The following is a 17,757-nucleotide window of genomic DNA, read 5'->3' as shown; positions in this document are numbered from 1 at the left end:
TGAGTTATTAAAGATCCAACATTTTATTTTTTCGTAAAAAAATGAGCACTATACTGAAACTCACAACAAAAATACTGATGGAGAAAATAATGGCGTGCATAAATACATCGGATGAACAACATGGATTTAGAAATGGAAGATCATGTAATGACACGGCACAGTTTTTGTGATAAGGCAAATCACGGGGACATCATTATAATATACATAACAAGCCAGCCTTTTTCTGTTTCATAGACCTAGAGAAAGCATTTGATAGAATACAATTAAAAGATATGATACACCTACTATATGACAAAAATTCACCACTGGATATCATAAAAATGATAGAAAACCTATATGTAATAAATAAATAGAATTGAATGTCAATCGAATAATAACAGAAAACAGAACCCATAGAAGCAAACACAGGAATAAGGCAAGGATATTCACTAAGCCCTCTACTGTTTAACATAATGTTGGATGCAATAATAAAACCGGTGAAGAAAAAAAGAGGGTACAAAATGAACGGTAGAGAAATAAAAATCCTCTGTTACGCTGATGACACCCTGTTAGTAGCAGAATGCGAAGACGACCTACAAAGATTACTGCACGAATTCAACATTAACGCAAAAGAAACGAATATGAAAATATCAGCCCAAAAAACAAAAAGCTTAATAAGAGCCAAAGAACCAATAAGATGCAAATTGAAGTTAGACAACCAAATTATACAACAAGCAATGACTTTCAAATACCTGGGAATTAATCTATCAGCTGACAACTACATCGAAGAAGAGGTAAAGAACAAATAATTAAAGCCAGTAGAACAGCCGGATACCTAAGCGACACAATTTGTAAAAACAAACCGCTAAGAGTGGAAAGAAAGGTCCGAATATATAAGTCAGTTATTAGGCCAGTTATGACTGACACGACCAAAACAAGACCAGATACAAACAAAACACAAAGACATCTGGATATCAACGAAATGAAGATCTTAGAAAGATTGCTGGAAAAGGCCTACAGGTCAGGGTAAGAAGTGAGGAAAGCAGACGCATGTGTGGGGTAGATAATATAAATACCTGGGTAAAGAACAGAAAGGAAGAGTTTAATCAACATATAAGCAGGATGTCTGAATCAAGAATAGTAAGAATAGCCAGGGACAAGTCACCGTTAGGCAGGAGAACTATAGGACGCCCAAGGAAAAGATGGAATAAAAATTTAGGGACAGAATAAAACGTACCTACCGTTGAAAAAACAAGCAGTACTGCCTATATAAAAGAAAAAGAAGAAAGAAACATAATACAAGTAGTTGGCCTTCTGAAGTTCTTAGACCGGGCAGTATCGTCGCCCCCGCTAGCGCAATTATTCCGATTCGATTTTTTTGCACAAACTTACTCAAAAAGAGGTCCTTATAACATATCCACAGGGTGCCGGGCGGTGCCGTGGTCGAAAAATTTTTTAAACAATTTTTCTTTAGATAATTTGGGTCATTTTGAGCAAAAAAGGTCTCTTGTCATTTTTCTATAAAATTGACTGTTGTCGAGTTATACGCGATTATAAATTTGAAAAATGCGAAAATGGCCCTTTTCAAGGCTTCATAACTCGATTAAAAATGATTATTATGAAATTCAAAAAGTGACAAAATCAAGATTCAAATACCTTCTTTAGCATCCTGAAGAGATTTTGGTCATTATTTTATTACAAAGCTGTAATTTTTAGTTATTAAAAATTAGCGCTATAGTCCAACTGTATCGTCGCCCCCGTTAGCGGAACTATTTCGATTAGATTTTTTTGCACAAACTTACTCAAAAAGAGGTCCTTATAACATATCCACAGGGTGCCGGCCGGTGCCGTGGTCGAAAATTTGTTTAAACAATTTTTTTTAAACAAATTCACAAAAATAATTTTTTCATTTCCAACAATTTTTTTTAGATAATTTGGGTCATTCTGAGCAAAAAAGGTCTCTTGACATTTTTCTCTAAAATTGACTGTTGTCGAGTTATACGCGATTTAAAATTTGAAAATTGCGAAAATGGCGATTTTTAAGGGTTAAAAATTATTGAACGTCAGAAAGTGACCACATCAAAGTTTAAAACTTTGTTTTGTTTATTTATTTTGCAAGTATATTGTTTATTTATTTTTTTTTGCGAATTTTATTCAATTTTTCATCAACTATCGCCAAGTTAAATGCATAATATTTTATAATAGAAGCAAACAGTCAAACTAGTCAGAAAACGACAGCAAACAGTTGGTCAGTGAGAGAACATAATACAGTCACCAGTGCTATCCCCTCTACTCGCGCTGGTCCGCTATTCGCTGATGGTTTCAAACCGCTTGAAACTGATGCTACCGCGTAGGTAAAAAAATAATGTAAAAATAAACGTTTTAATGAAATAGCTATTTGTATAACAAGGGAGGAAAGTGCTACTTTTCCTCCCAAGAATGAAGTTTACTGCTCGACGCGTAGCGGAGGGCAGTAATCAAGGGAGGAAAAGGCACTTTACTCCCATGTTATACATATGGTTTTTCCACCTTCCTCAAATAACAAGTCATTTTTTCATTTTTACTTAATTTATTTATGTAACTAACCAACAAAATTTATTAGAACTAAAACTAACAAGTAGGTATAATATAACTGTCAACTGTCAAATATAAGTCAAATTATTAATGTAAACATTGTTAAATCAAAATAACAATTTACTGTTTTTTACCATTCCACAAAATACAGGCTGTTTTATAAATAAACGTTAAAATGTGTCGATACTTACGTAATAGAAAATAGATATTGTACAGGGCGTCAATAAGTTATATTTCATGAATGAAATACCATGACGTCACTTTTACTTTTCCTCCCTAGGGAGGAAAAGTACAACTTTGCTCCCTACAATCAGGTCCGGAAAAGTATACTTTCGGTAGAGGTAGGTGGAAAAAATTATTCTTTTTCGTTTATTTACTTATTTATTATATTATGTACCTATATGTTTAATTACCAATATATATAATTGACATAATTGATTCTAAATAAAATGTTTCATTCGGCTTTTTACTTGACGAGAGTAGTTGCCATTAACATCAACACCAGAAAATAATTTCACACTTAGCGCTAATTTTTAGTAATTAAAAATAACATCTTTGTAATAAAATAATTTATTCGGGATCTTGAAAGAAGGGTTTTAACTTTGATTTGGATACTTTCTGACTTTCTTAATATTAATTTTTAATTGAGTTATTAAGCCCTATAAATAGCCATTTTCGCATTTTTCCAATTTTTAATCGCACATAACTCGACAACAGTCAATTCTAGAGAAAAATGACAAGAGGCTTTTTTGCTCAGAATTACCCAAATTATATAAAAAAATTGTTGGAAATGAAAAAATAATTTTTGTGAATTTGTTTAAAAAAATTGTTTAAAAAATTTTTCGACCACGGCACCGGCCGGCACCCTGTGGATATGCTATAAGGACTTCTTTTTGAGTAAGTTTGTGCAAAAAAATCGAATCGAAATAGTACCGCTAACGGGGGCGACGATACAGTTGGACTATAGCGCTAATTATTAATAACTAAAAATAACAGCTTTATAATAAAATAATGACAAAAATCTCATCATGATGTTAAAGAAAGTATTTGAATCTTGATTTTGTCACTTTTTGAATTTCATAATAATCAAAAAAACAAAAGATGTAAATCTTTGAAACACACTCAGTGATCAAAAGATCTAAGTTATTGGTTTACCGACCAAACGTAACTAAATCAAACAAACGCTCCTGCTATGTCTGGGTCTCGAATGTTGTTTTTTGATGGAATGTGTCTAAAGATATTCAACCTCTCATCTTTATTGATAAGCCCAGAGAGGTTGAAGAGGGCGAAACACATTTTTAAGAACAGGTGTTTGGATCTTTGATTCTATTCAAGAAATTTTTCCCAACCTGAAATGGTGGATGTGTGAATTGTTTGATTCATAATAATCATTTTTAATCGAGTTATGAAGCCTTAAAAATGGCCATTTTCGCATTTTTCAAATTTTTTAATTGTGTATAACTCGACAACAGTCAATTTTATAGAAAAATGACAAGAGAACTTTTTTGCTCAGAATGACCCAAATTATAAAAAAAAATTGTTGGAAATGAAAAAATTATTTTTGTGAATTTGTTTAAAAAAAATTGTTTAAAAAATTTTTCGACCACGGCACCGCCCGGCACCCTGTGGATATGTTATAAGGACCTCTTTTTGAGTAAGTCTGTGCAAAAAAATCGAATCGGAATAATTTCGCTAGCGGGGGCGACGATACTGCCCGGTCTATCTAGGTTGTCACCCAATCTGACCGAAAGTAGAACTGAAACTGAATATTTGAAGTTTTCTTGTAACTTTACATCGATTGATCTACGGTTTCATTAATTTTGAGCCATTTTTACCAAACTCCCGGTTATAACTTTTTAAGCGGAGATGACACCAAAAACCGGTACTAAATATTACACCTCGATTTTTCAACACACGATGATTGATATATTGGATTACTATTTCTGCGACTATAATATGTCACTTTCGATTACACCTTTTTAACCGGAAGTGATATAAAAACTGAGTCTTCCTACTGCTGCCCAAGTCATTCAGATTCTTCTAGTTATCTCTGCCGTTTGTTTCTGTTTGCCTAGTTTGGTCGTGTGACCTAGGTATATTATAGATACTCTTCAACACTTTCGATTTCACTTCCATCTAAGTCGATTGTGATATTTTGATTTGTCATCACTTTTGTTTTAAGTAAATTCATTTTTTAACTGATTTCCGCAGATTCTCGTTTAACCCGGGAGTAGTCGCGCTCACTTCTGTAACGTCGATAGTCGCGTGTGAGATTCTATCTCAAAATACGAATTTAAAACCAATTTTTATTTTGTACTATTTTTATCCACTTTTTATATTGAAAATATATATATTTTTAACAATTTTATTAAAAAAACCGGTGTTAACGGGCACCTGCCAACATCGGCCACCTGTCCTAACGGCCAGTTTAAAATTTTTCCAAATTAATTATATGTAGACTACAAAAACTGGCAATACCGTCCACCTTTCTATATCGGCCAAAAGTTCTTTCATTTTTAGTGGCCGTTACTGACAAATTTTACTGTACAGTAAAACCTGTGTTAACGGCCACCTGCCAACATCGGCCACCTATCCTAACGGCCAGTTTAAAAATTTTCCAAACCAATTATATGTAGACTACAAAAACGGGCGAAGAAGATAAAGCCGAGGTGATGAGAAGGACACTTGAAAGAGAGTGTACACTGAATTATCACCAAGACGAAGATATAGACTTTATCGAAGAAGTCGAAGAAACAGAACTAGAAACGCCCGAAGAACAAGAGGAAATAATAAATCCCACATCACCAAGAGAAATAAGTGAACTGATTCGAAAAAGTTCACCAAAGAAAGCACCTGGTCCAGACGAAATCACTAACAGAGCTCTGAAGTTTTTTCCCTCGAAAGCAGTTGTGTATTTGACAAATATAACAAACGCAATACTAAGATACAAACTCTTCCCAAATCGATGGAAGGAAGCCCATGTAATTATGATACCCAAGCCAGGAAAGAACCACATATTTCCTCAAAATTACAGGCCGATTAGCTTACTTCCAGTAGTCAGTAAGATAGTGGAGCGGGTCATCCAAACCAGGCTCCAATCAGAGACAGACAGGCTAGGCATAATCCCAGAATCACAGTTTGGATTCAGAGCTCAACATTCCAGCGAACTTCAAATATTAAAACTTACCGAATATATAGTAGCTGGATTCAATGACCAACAATATACGGGAGCAGCCTTTCTGGATGTAAGCAAAGCCTTTGATAGAGTGTGGCATGAAGGACTGACATACAAAATGAGAGATTATGGATACAGCCGGGCCATGACGAAACTCATCTCCTCGTACCTAAGCGACCGGAAGTTCAGGGTCCGGATAGGACCAGTTCTATCAGAACACGGAATGCCGGAAGCTGGAGTACCACAGGGGGCAGTTTTATCACCCCTTCTGTATAGCATATATACAGCAGATGTTCCAAGAACACCCGGAACATTGATCAGCCTTTATGCAGACGACACTGCAATTGCTGCAAAACACATGAACCTAGATATAGCTGTAAGAAATCTACAGACGGCATTGGATACAATAGAAGAATGGAGTATCCAATGGAAAATAGCAATAAATCCAGTTAAGACCCAAGCGGTTATCTTCAAAAAGAGAAGAGATCACCCAGAAGAACAGCTAACATTGCAAGACAGACCCATTGAATGGCAAAACGAAGTTAAATATTTAGGAGTCACAATGGACCAAGGTCTTACATTCACATCACATGTCAACGCAACAGTCCAGAAAACAGCAGCGGCCAGATCGGCAATAAGAGGACTCACAGGAAGAAGAAGCAAATTAGCTATGAAAACAAAATTAAGACTGATAAATAGCATTATACTGCCAATAATTACATACGCATCTCTTGCATGGGGTCACATAAGTCAAAGTAACAAAAAGAAGATACAAGCGGCACACAACAACTGCCTCAGAGAAGCTGCAAACGTGCCCAGATACGTCGCCGAACGGTTCTTATTTAGAGACCTAAAACAAACAAGAGTACTGGATATTATGGAAGAAAAAGCCAGAACAAAATTTGCTGAGCTAGAAGACCACCCAAACCGAATCTTGCAAGAGATATTAAGGTATGATGTGTACCATAGATGGAAACATAGGAGACCCAAACAACAAATATTAGTAAATATATAATAAAGGCTAGATAATCGTAGCTCTATCAAAAGAAGACAACTTGCTCACCTTTGGCATCTCATTATATTTATTAATGTTGATTTTTATAATTTTCAGATATCCCTCAAAAAAATATACAAAAAACTTCAAAACGGCTTCAGCCACTAAACAAATTAATAAAATATTAACAATAGGCGAAAGCCACAAAAAAATATTAGTAACAAAACCCAAAAAACGGGCATGAGGGGCCCACATCCTCGAGCGCCGAGTCGCCGAACTGGACATAGCCCAGAGCGGGGACTCGGCGCCCGAGCAAGCAAAACAGATCGAAGATAAGTCACTAGAGATAGCGGGAATAGAGCGCCTCACGCTGGCCTGCATTAATCGGGGTAGGATTTCATATGGGAGTCCGTGTACCCAAGACTCCCATATGATAAGCACTTTGCTGATTGAGAGCCCCTATAGCGCATCAGAGTGCTATCGGGGGGTAAGTGGATGGTCTGGAGCATTGAAGCGGGGTGGAGTGATTCCTGCTTACGGGAGTTAATCCTCCTCGCCCCAATGAATTGTATCACCCGAATGTCATTCTCTAGGGGTGAGCAAGTCTCTCAGGCTGGGTTAAATCACTATGCTTGCTTGCTTGCTTACAAAAACGGGCAATAGCGGCCACCTTTCTATATCGGCCAATAGTTCTTTCATTTTTAGTGGCCGTTACTGACAGGTTTTGCTGTATTACGAAAAAGGATGAAATGTGAGATTCTATTTAACGGCGCGACTACTCGCGGGTTAAAGCTAATTGGCTCTCCCCAAAGCCATAAATTCCACAAAAAGAAGAAGAAGAAGAAAAAAAATTCCTACGCATTACTACACCCTTCCTCGAGGCACTTACGAAATTTTTTCAAAATTGCAAAATTTTTCATCAAGTTATCGCGAAAAAGGATAAAAATTGAGATTCTATCTCACCGCGCGACTACTCGCGGGTTAAGCTCTTTCGGCATGCAGATCAGTTCCTCCTGTATTGTTGCTTTTGAGTACTATGTCATCGGCAAATCTTAGGTGACTTAAAAATTTGCCATCGATTTTAATTCCACGTTGTTCCCAATTTAACTTCTTGAACACATCTTCCAGTGCAAGAGAAAATAATTTTGGAGATATGGTGTCCCCCTGTCTAACACCTATTTCCGTTCTTGTTTTGCTTGTTGTTAGGCCTTCTGCTACATTCATTTGCATATTTGCATTGTCGTATATTTATTTTAGGAGTATTCTATATCTGGAAACATTGAAGCTTTTGAGATGTGGTGTTACCGTAGAATGCTACGTATATCTTGGGTAGACCACGTGACGAATGCCGAAATTTTACGTCGCGTCGGATCGGAAAAGGATGTAAAGTTGTACTTACTGTTAAAAAAAGAAAACTTGAATACTTTGGCCATGCTATGAGAGGTGACAAATACTCGCTGCTGAGACTGATCATCCAGGGTAAAATCAGGGGTAAGAGAAGTATCGGTAGGCGCAGAATATCTTGGTTAAGAAATCTGAGGGAATGGTTCGGCTGCAGTTCCATCGACCTATTTAGGGCGGCCGCCAGTAAAATAAGAATAGCTGTGATGATTTCCAACTTCCTATAGGAGACGGACTTTAAGAAGAAGAATATCTGGAATCAATCCTTGCGTTATTTATTCTGTCTAATACGGGCCAGAGTTCTATGAAATCGAATGCCTTATTGTAATCCACAAATGCCAAATGAAGAGGTTCATTGTATTACACTTTTCGATAAGTGTCCTCATTGTCTGTAGGTGTTCTACGGTACTATAACCTTTGCGGAATCCCGCTAGTTCAACAGGTTGGTAACTATCGAATTTATTTGATAGTCTGTTGGTAATTATCTTGGTAAGCGGTTTGTATGAATGTGGTAACAGACTATTGGTCTGTAGTTTTCGAGTTTGTGTTTGTATCCTTTCTTGTGTAGTAAAAGTACCTGCGAGGAAGACTTAGTGATGTGTTGAAACACAAAACGATACCAATAAATCTAAAGAAAAGGGTATTCAACCGTTATATTTTATCAGTTATGATTTATGGAATGGAGACCGTGACATTTATAGAATTGTCAGACAATAGATTAAGAACAACACAAAGAGCAATCGAACGAGATATGTTGTGAGTATCTCTGAGAGAACATATAAACACGAGGACTTGCGAAGCAGGACGAAGGTAGAAGATGTAATTGGAAGAATTGCGCAAATGAAATTAAACTGGGTAGGACACATGCTACGGCAAAACAACGACAGGTGGACGAGAAACATTGTACATTGGAGACCACGCGAACACAGTCATAGTAGAGAAAGACCACAAAAACGATGGATATCTCTCCTCTCTCTCCTATGACGCTACAGCCCAAGTCAGGCCCTGGCCTCCCGCAGTATCCGCCATTAGTATATGTCAGTATATGTCATTATATCTAACATATTTCAAATTTCTCACTCTCAATACCATTCTTGGGTTATAAGCTTTTATTCCATACATCCTATTTGTCATGGTATCTGGTCAAGACGAAGAAGTCGTTGTGCTTACAAGTCTCTGTGACAGACAGACATGAATAATTTCAATAGTCCATGTGGTGAGACCGTTTCCGTCTGGGAAAATTTCTGATTCAGTTTCATTCGGATTCATGGATTTACTTGAAATTTTCACAGAAGGTAGGGAATAGTCCAAGGATCATTTTCTATATCATGCCGCTGTACGCTAAAACCTTGTGGGTGGTTGCCACCCCATCTCGGGGGTGGGAATTTTTTATTAAATTTTAACCATGTAAATCGATGTAAAACGTAATTCTAAGAAAAAACTGTTTTTTACATTTTTTTCATAAACCTAATATTTTTTGAGTTATTCGCGGTTAAAGGTAACAGTTTTTCTACGAAAAAATCCACTTTTTTAGAGAGTTTTTTGAGAATAACTCCAAAAATATGCATTTAATCAAAAAAACTGTTGCTACCTAAATTGTGTCGTTTAGTAGCACAAACCAAATTCTGTTTCTATTTTATTTTTACGACCAATACAAACCGAGATACTGTTAAAGGTGAGCTTTTTTCGTCAAATGTATAATTTGAAATATTCAAGCCAAATAACGGGAAAACGTTGCATTTCTTGAGAAAAACTTAGATAATCTTTTTTCAAGAATGCAATGTTAGCGGTTAGATATAACCACTACACAAAATATCAAACTTACATTTTTACTTCAGAAATCATTGCCTGTAACTCCATTGTATAGGCTCTATAAAAGGAGAGTCCAATAGAGCTAAATATTCCAGTTACTATAACGAATATTCCCGTTTTTGGATAATTTGTCAAGAGCCAAAATATTAGAGGAGAAAGCAAAAATAACTGCATATCAACATTTACATACCATGAATGTCCAACACACTAGAAATAACAAAAAAAATTACTATATTAATTCGGACATTATACATACATATAGGTACATACAGATTAAATGTAAAATACACACATCAAAATAATCTAGAGACACCTACACTAATAGCTTTAAGTCAATGTTGGCTGCAAATACAAAATTCAGTTTATGTTTTTGACCTTTTTTGTTGTTTTGTTGTACCAACTTGAACGGTAATCCTAATAAGACTTTCCATACAAAATTTACCAAAACTTCAATATGCGTTTTTTGCCTATAATGTAAAAAGCAATATTTTTCTATAGTGCAGTCACTGAAGGTTTTACCTCCGATTTCGTTGAACCTCCATCGATTTTCACGAAAATTTTTGAGCAGTTAGAAGACACCTCAAGCAACCGAGGGGACATGATGCCAACTTGCGCCTTTACCTTACGGGAGGATGCCACCACTTTTCGGAGGTGAAAATTATTTTATTAAAAATAATATTACAAATCGATAGAGGGACAAACTCTAAGCAAAATTTGTTATCAGGTTATTAACGTAAATCAACACTTGTTGAGTTATTAAAGATCAAAGATTTTATTTTTCGTAAGAAAATGCATGTTTTAAAACTGTTTTTCAAGTATAACTCAAAAACTATGAGCTTTTACAAAAAAGATATAATTACCAAAATTGAAGGTAATAAAAAACTGAATACACGTTTCATGTAAAAAACTAAACTAATGTTGTTAATTCAACCTTAGTTATGGGTAATTGAATGTATATTTTTTTCGACGAGTACTTAAATCTAAGTATTCAAGCTTTTGGTCACTGCACGTGTGCCACCTTTATCGCGAATGCCATATCGCGATTCTATTGGTTAAAAATCTATATCGTAATGAAAATCTGTATCATAATGAAGTTCACTATGATACAGGTAGTGACATCATAATTGATATATTATAGTAGGTATGTATGGTCCTTTTCATAGGCATTTTTAAGTGCGTCACAAATGGTAGAAAAAAAGGTAAGTCCGTGATAATACACATTTATAACATTTATTCTAACTATTTAGATGGGAAATAAGCCACAATTAAATTGAAAAAATAATTTTATTAACGCAACTCATAAATATTGGCGATATCATTTTAAAGTCTTCTACTTTAAAATGTATAATATACCTACGTCTGAAAATTGCCAAAATAAATGAGTCAGATTAAATAAATTATTAGAAGAATTTTTTTTTACTTAGCAACCATACAACAATATTCTTGTTTGATTTAGTAGTATTTTGTATTTTGACAACGACACCCGATTTGGGCGTCGAAACGTTAATAAAATTATTTTTTCAATTTAGTTGTGGCTTATTTCTCATCTAAATAGTTAATCATAAAAATTCCACAAGGAAATAGCTTCAGAACAACATTTATTCTAACATGATATTTTAGTTAAATCTGACAGTTGACCAATTTTATTTGTAATTTGGCATAAAAACAAATCAATTGTGTTTACTGCATTTATAAAATGGTATTTTCTTTGATTTGTATAGTCTAATAAATTGTACAGATTATATTCGTAGATATATGATATAATTCGTAAATAATTTTTTTCGATTATAGCGGCATGTATCGACAACTAGAATAAATGTTATAAATGTCTGTAATCACGGACGTGCCTTTTTTCTGTCACATACAATTTAATGCTTTTTTACATGGTTTTTACAAGTTTACTGCCCGACGCCTAGCGGAGGGCAGTAATCATTCAAGGGAGGAAGAGGCACTTTACTTCCATGTTATACATATCGTTTTTCCACCTTCCTCAAATAACAAGTCATTTTTAAAACCTTTTTATATACTTGGGTTGGTTGGTGTCACGGACTCCGCAAATTTTTTAATCCATTTTAAAAATAGTTCTAGGCTACCTAGACACCTGAAATTTTCAGGATAGCTTAGAACTAGCTAACAATGCAATATTTTACTGCTATTATACAGGATGATTAATAATTAGTGAGGTGAAGCTCCGTAGATCCGTTATAGTAATGTATAGCGATAAAACTTAATAACAAAAATTGTAGCGAACTTTGAGCTTCACATTACAAAATTAGTTAGAATGTTACAGGGTGTTCTATAACATAGTGGCAGACCATACTTATGTTTTTTTAAATAGAACACCCTGTATTTTATTTTATATTCGAAATCTTCGTAACTTTTCGATTACAAAAATATAAAGGTTTGGTATGTTATACGGGGTATTTACAAAGTTATAACCAATTTTATATGAAAATCGTTTCGAAAAAGTTTAACTACCTGTATAGATAAAAACAAGCACAAGGTCAATGGTTTATTGACGTCATATTTTTTATTTACTGTCAAAATTTTCGAAAATGGTTGTTTTGCTAATTTTCTTTATATTGAATAGAGGGTGAATCAAAACGCAAGTACATTATTTTCTCAGCAATTTTAAATAGAACACCCTGTATTTTATATCGTTATCGAAAAGTACCATTACCATACTCTAATTTTTGTATAACATTCCCTATGTGTAAATTTATTAGTTTTCGTAATATTTTCATTTTTCAGAGCAAAATTATTAATAATTACGGGTCTAAATCTTTCCAAATTTTAAGTAAGCCATAACTGAATAATTGTCTAAAACTTACAATTTACCATTACTGATTATCAATCTGTAATCAAAGTTGGCTACAATTTTTGTTATTAACTTTTATTACTATCTATTACTTATAGCGGATCTACAAAGCTTTACCCCACTGACCAATCACACTGTATGGATAAATCGATTTTTTTTAATTTCAAACTATTTTAAAAATGTGACTAGTGCAATGATATTTTAAAGTACGTTAATAAATCGATATCTACAAATTGATGGTACCTCAGAGGCATTAGACTGCAGATCGAGAGGTCCCCAGGTGGAACCCGGCTGTTGCGTATCTTTTTTTAATTGTTTTGATAAATAATTAATTCCTGGTTGCACCAACAGATCTTAAGCTCCAGCTTAACTAAGCTCTACTTATAGATAGGGCCTCCTTGAGTATCACTTACGTTGCAACATAATTTCAGATTCTTACCTTATTATCAATTATATCTATTATTATATTATGCTATTCTTATTGTAATATATTTTAATTATATTATATTAATTCTTATGATATTCTCGACTTAAGCTTAAGATCTGTTGGTGCAACCGCGCATAAAAGTTTATATAAGTACTTAAAATTATATATATATCATTTTAAACAACCGTGGTATTATAAAAATACTATTTTATACTAGTGTAATTTTTGGAATCATAATTATAAATAACAGTTAATACACCTACTAAAAATTCAGATTTTATAAGTTAATTATTCTTTCCAAACATGTTGTGTCCTATAATATGTACAATAACAAAACCGTGATATTATAAAAAGTACTTTTTTATTAGAGATTAATTTTTGGAATTTTAAGCATGTTACCGTTAAATCGTTTATCGTTAAATTATTTTATATTCTTTCCTATCAATAATAAAAAGGTTTTATTATAAATAAGTTCTTTTTTACAAAAATCTAATTATTTCATTATTACTTAATTTATTTATGTAACTAACCAACAAAATTTACTAGAACTAAAACTAAAAAGTAGGTACAATATAACTGTCAACTGTCAAATATAATTCAAATAATTGATGTAAACATTGTTAAATCAAAATAACAATTTACTATTTTTTACCATTCTGCAAAATACAGGGTCTTTTATAAATAAACGTTAAAATGTATAGATACTTGCGTAATAGAAAAAAGATATTGTACAGGGCGTCAATAAGTTATATTTCATGAATGAAATACCATGACGTCACTTTTACTTTTCCTCCCTAGGGAGGAAAAGTACAACTTTGCTCCCTACAATCAGGTCCGGAAAAGTATACTTTCGGTAGAGATAGGTGGAAAAAATTATTTTGTATTTTAATGAAGTAAATTATTCATTTCTATTCTTTTTTTTATTTTTAGTTAAGTAATTAGGTTTTCGCATAATGAATATTACTACGAACTTACAGTTTAATCAATAATGGTAGGGGAGCCCAAGCGGGTTATTTTTGCAGTTACTCGGACGCGTCAGATTAGCATATGGGGAGAAACCTGGTACCCTGCAGATGTACCTCTACCATATATGGGCTCTTAACACAGGGGCGTTTGTTAAGGGGGACCCGAAAAAAAATCTATCCTTAAAAAAACTCGAAATTGTCAGATTAAGATACGTTAAGTTAAGTACATGCAAAAGAGTGTATATTTCAAAAATATAACGATTTGAGCCGGGCGTAAGGAAATGGGCGAGTCCCAAAGTTTCACAAGAAAAAAACGAATATTTTGCGAAATAAATGACAGATCGAAAAACTAAAAAATATGTGATCAATATTTTTTAAAATCTATCGAATGATACCAAACACGGCTTCTCACAGAGAGGGGTGGGGGGTAAATTTAATATTTTAAATACGATTCCCGCGATATTTCGCGAAATGAACATCAGATCAAAAAACTGTAAAATACACTTAATCAATATTTTTGAAAAATCTATCGAATGGCACCAAGCACGACCCCCACGGAGGTAGGGTGAGGGTTACTTTAAAATCTTAAATCGGAGCCCCCATTTTTTATTGCAGATTTGAATTCCTAGTGAAAGGAAGATACTGGGTGTACTTAACATAAGACGACTTAGCAATCGAATGATTATAAATTATTAGACCAGGGCATTTAGCACTAAAAATATCTAGAGACTTGCAATTTTGTGCACGGTGTTCAGGACCGCTTCAGGAAAAAACTCTACTAAGTATACAAGAATATGGGTAGAAATTGCACTTTTAAGTGCATAAAATGCCTCCAAGAGTGCCTAAACATGTCAAAATAAATATATTAACGGCCTGATTTTGTTATTCAGGGGTTTTTTTCGCCACTGAACATAAATAGGGAGTCAGAGCTGGCCCCCGAAGCACCTGGCGCTCAGGATTACTGATAAGCCGCTTTATTTTGAGTTTCAAGGGTTTTCGACACTCAATTGATGCAAACAGATTACTCAGAAATTTTTGGGATCGCTGAACACGAATACGTCATCAAAACCGGCCTCTGGAGCACTTGGTGAACAGGGCCACTGCTGAGGCACGTCATCTTCTGAAGTTTCGATGGTTTTCGGCAGTAAATTGATACAAACAGATTACTAATGGAGTTTTTGGGGTTGTTGAATACGACTATGATAGCACATCCGATCCTCGGAGCACTCTAGGGCTTAGGCCACTGTTACTCTGATAGCCTCAGTTCATAATTGAGAGGATTAGATGCTAAGGGGTACAAGTGACAAAATATGGTAAATTGAGTTAAGTGCACTAAATAACACTAGATAGTACTAAAAATTTGGTAGCAAAGAGATACAGCTGAACTAAACTACTGGTGGCGACATATCGCAGGTTCTAGTTTAACTACTAACGAAATATTAAAAAAAAATTGTTAAAAATTATTCAAAATAAGTGAAATAATAACATAAAGTATACCAAGTAATTTTCCATAATTAAAAACGTTTAAATTTAAATTTTGACGTAATTTTTCTTTTACTTTACTTTAAGAAATTCGTAAGGTACTTAAGTGGAAAGAGATACAAGTTCAAAATTTGAAGCATAGGAGTACAAGTGCGAACGTTATTTCAAAATTTCAAATATTTTGATTGAAAATAAATATTAATTTTACAAAAGCTGCTATAATTAGATAAATAAAATTTATAAAATTAATTAAAAATAAATTTGTAAATGAAGAATTTACTATGTAAATTTAAATTTAACTTCGTTTTTCTCAACTAAACCATTTTATAACTTGTACCCCTTAGCATCTAATCCCCTCAATTCATAATCGTCATAATTATTTAATTCTTACCATGGTTTCAACATTCACCCAATTTTGAATATATAGTAAAGTCGTCCACCAATATCTTTTACAAAATCCTTCAAAACTGATGACAGTTATCGGCCAACGAGGACCCGAACCAAAATATCGTAACAGTGTAGCAGAAACGAGCACAATACCAGCCAAGGCTGGTGTTAACCTAAAAAATATCAAATTTAACTTGTTTTTTACAATATTTTTAAAAACAAATCAATTATCATTTCGCACCAAGCGAGTCTAGTTCAGTCACGTCCAATCCAGTCAGACGTTCCAAGATCCGTCCAGTTGTGTTATTATGAAAATAAAGCAAATGCGTCTGTTTCGTTTCACACTAGGGATAGAAAAAACCTATCGGTTATAACCTAAAACCGGTTTTTTTACTCTGAAGTAATTGGTTTTCCTGCACCGGTTTTAACCGGTTTTTTTCGTTTTAAAGAAATAACCGGTGAAAATCCGGATAAGTTACCTCCGGATTTTCTCAAAAATTATCTCGGTTTATTTTCAATAAACTATCGTTCTGCATGCTTTAACTTCAGACATTGTTTTAAATAGATAACATTTCACGTCTATTGATCAACAAAGTATGTATAAACGAATATTCTTTATATGTTGCTTTTTCCCAATACCCCACCACTATTCATCAGTTACATACATTTTTTTTACTTTACATTATTTCGGTATCCATTTTGATGACATATTAGAGTCAATCAAATTTTATTACATAACATGTCATTAAATGTCTTTTATTAATAAAAATGTACAAAAAAATATTTAGAGTTTAAGTCATAATACAGTGACGGGCAAAATTATGAAATAAAAATATGACAAGAAAAAATTTCTGTAATTTTTTAAAATTTATTATGAGGTAAATTAATTTGTTAAATATTAGGCAACTTTAAGGATACATTTATAAACAGGTTCATTTCTTCTTCTAAATATCTAAATTATACTTCTAAATTATGGTATTTTGGCATATTTGTCATACTAGTTACGTTATGCATTTGGGCGTAATAGATGATTTTTTTGAATAAGGTTAGGAGTCGTGAGCTAGCTAATTTGAATTGTTATTCACTTATGTACATTAAGAGTAAACAGTAGCGATTAACAGGCAGCAACAAAATATAACTTCGGGAGATAGTATCATAAACTTTGGCAACAGTGGTAATCTTTGACATTATCTAAGATTAATATTTTGACAATATCACAGTCCACACAGACAAAATAAACCAAAATGGGTGAAAGTTTTATGTTAAGATAGGTATTTAGAAAGGTATTTTCATGAAATATCTAATAATAACACAATAATTAATAATCATTTTTTGTTGTGAAGCGAAACAATTTCGATTTTCGCATAATTTTGGCACGGTTTTTAATGGACTTTTTCTTGGAAGGTTTCACTTCTTTTTTTCGTTTGACTTACTTTTTCCATTTTGTTAAACTATTGATAATATTTTTAGAATAAAAAATTCTCCTAAAACTTTATGTACCTACTCGCATTAGAATTCGAAATATTTTTACGTAAAATATACTTACCTACTTACATATAACTAAAACTCACAATTAACATCAATCTATTATTTCAAAGAGGCGAACAACTTATACAACAACAACAAATATAATATAATAAATTAACTATCAATAAACACTACTTTCCTATGAGACAACAAAAACGAATTCTTAAATTAACACACTACTGCATTGAACAGATATCGTTAAAGATGGCAGAACAG

The 17,757-nt window shown here is 33.5% G+C and overlaps 1 protein-coding gene across 3 annotated transcripts in view; it reads right to left on the bottom strand.

Annotated features, from left to right (window-relative positions):
- LOC114339893 (nose resistant to fluoxetine protein 6-like) overlaps window positions 1–17,757 on the bottom strand; it is a 123,646-nt gene that overhangs the window by 45,209 nt on the left and 60,680 nt on the right. For 2 of the 3 annotated variants that reach the window (XM_050645511.1, XM_050645513.1), the window contains exons 8-9: window positions 16,019–16,187; window positions 9,949–10,142 (exon numbers count right to left, since the gene is read on the bottom strand). In XM_050645511.1, coding sequence (XP_050501468.1) covers window positions 9,949–10,142; window positions 16,019–16,187 — 363 coding nt within the window. The remainder of the gene's footprint in view (window positions 1–9,948; window positions 10,143–16,018; window positions 16,188–17,757) is intronic. The other variant, XM_050645514.1, reaches the window with a different exon arrangement.

This window comes from Diabrotica virgifera, chromosome 3 (genome assembly GCF_917563875.1).
Source record: "Diabrotica virgifera virgifera chromosome 3, PGI_DIABVI_V3a".
NCBI lineage: Eukaryota > Metazoa > Arthropoda > Insecta > Coleoptera > Chrysomelidae > Diabrotica > Diabrotica virgifera.
The sequence above is the reverse complement of the archived record's forward strand: the minus strand, read 5'-3'. Positions and strand labels throughout refer to the sequence as shown.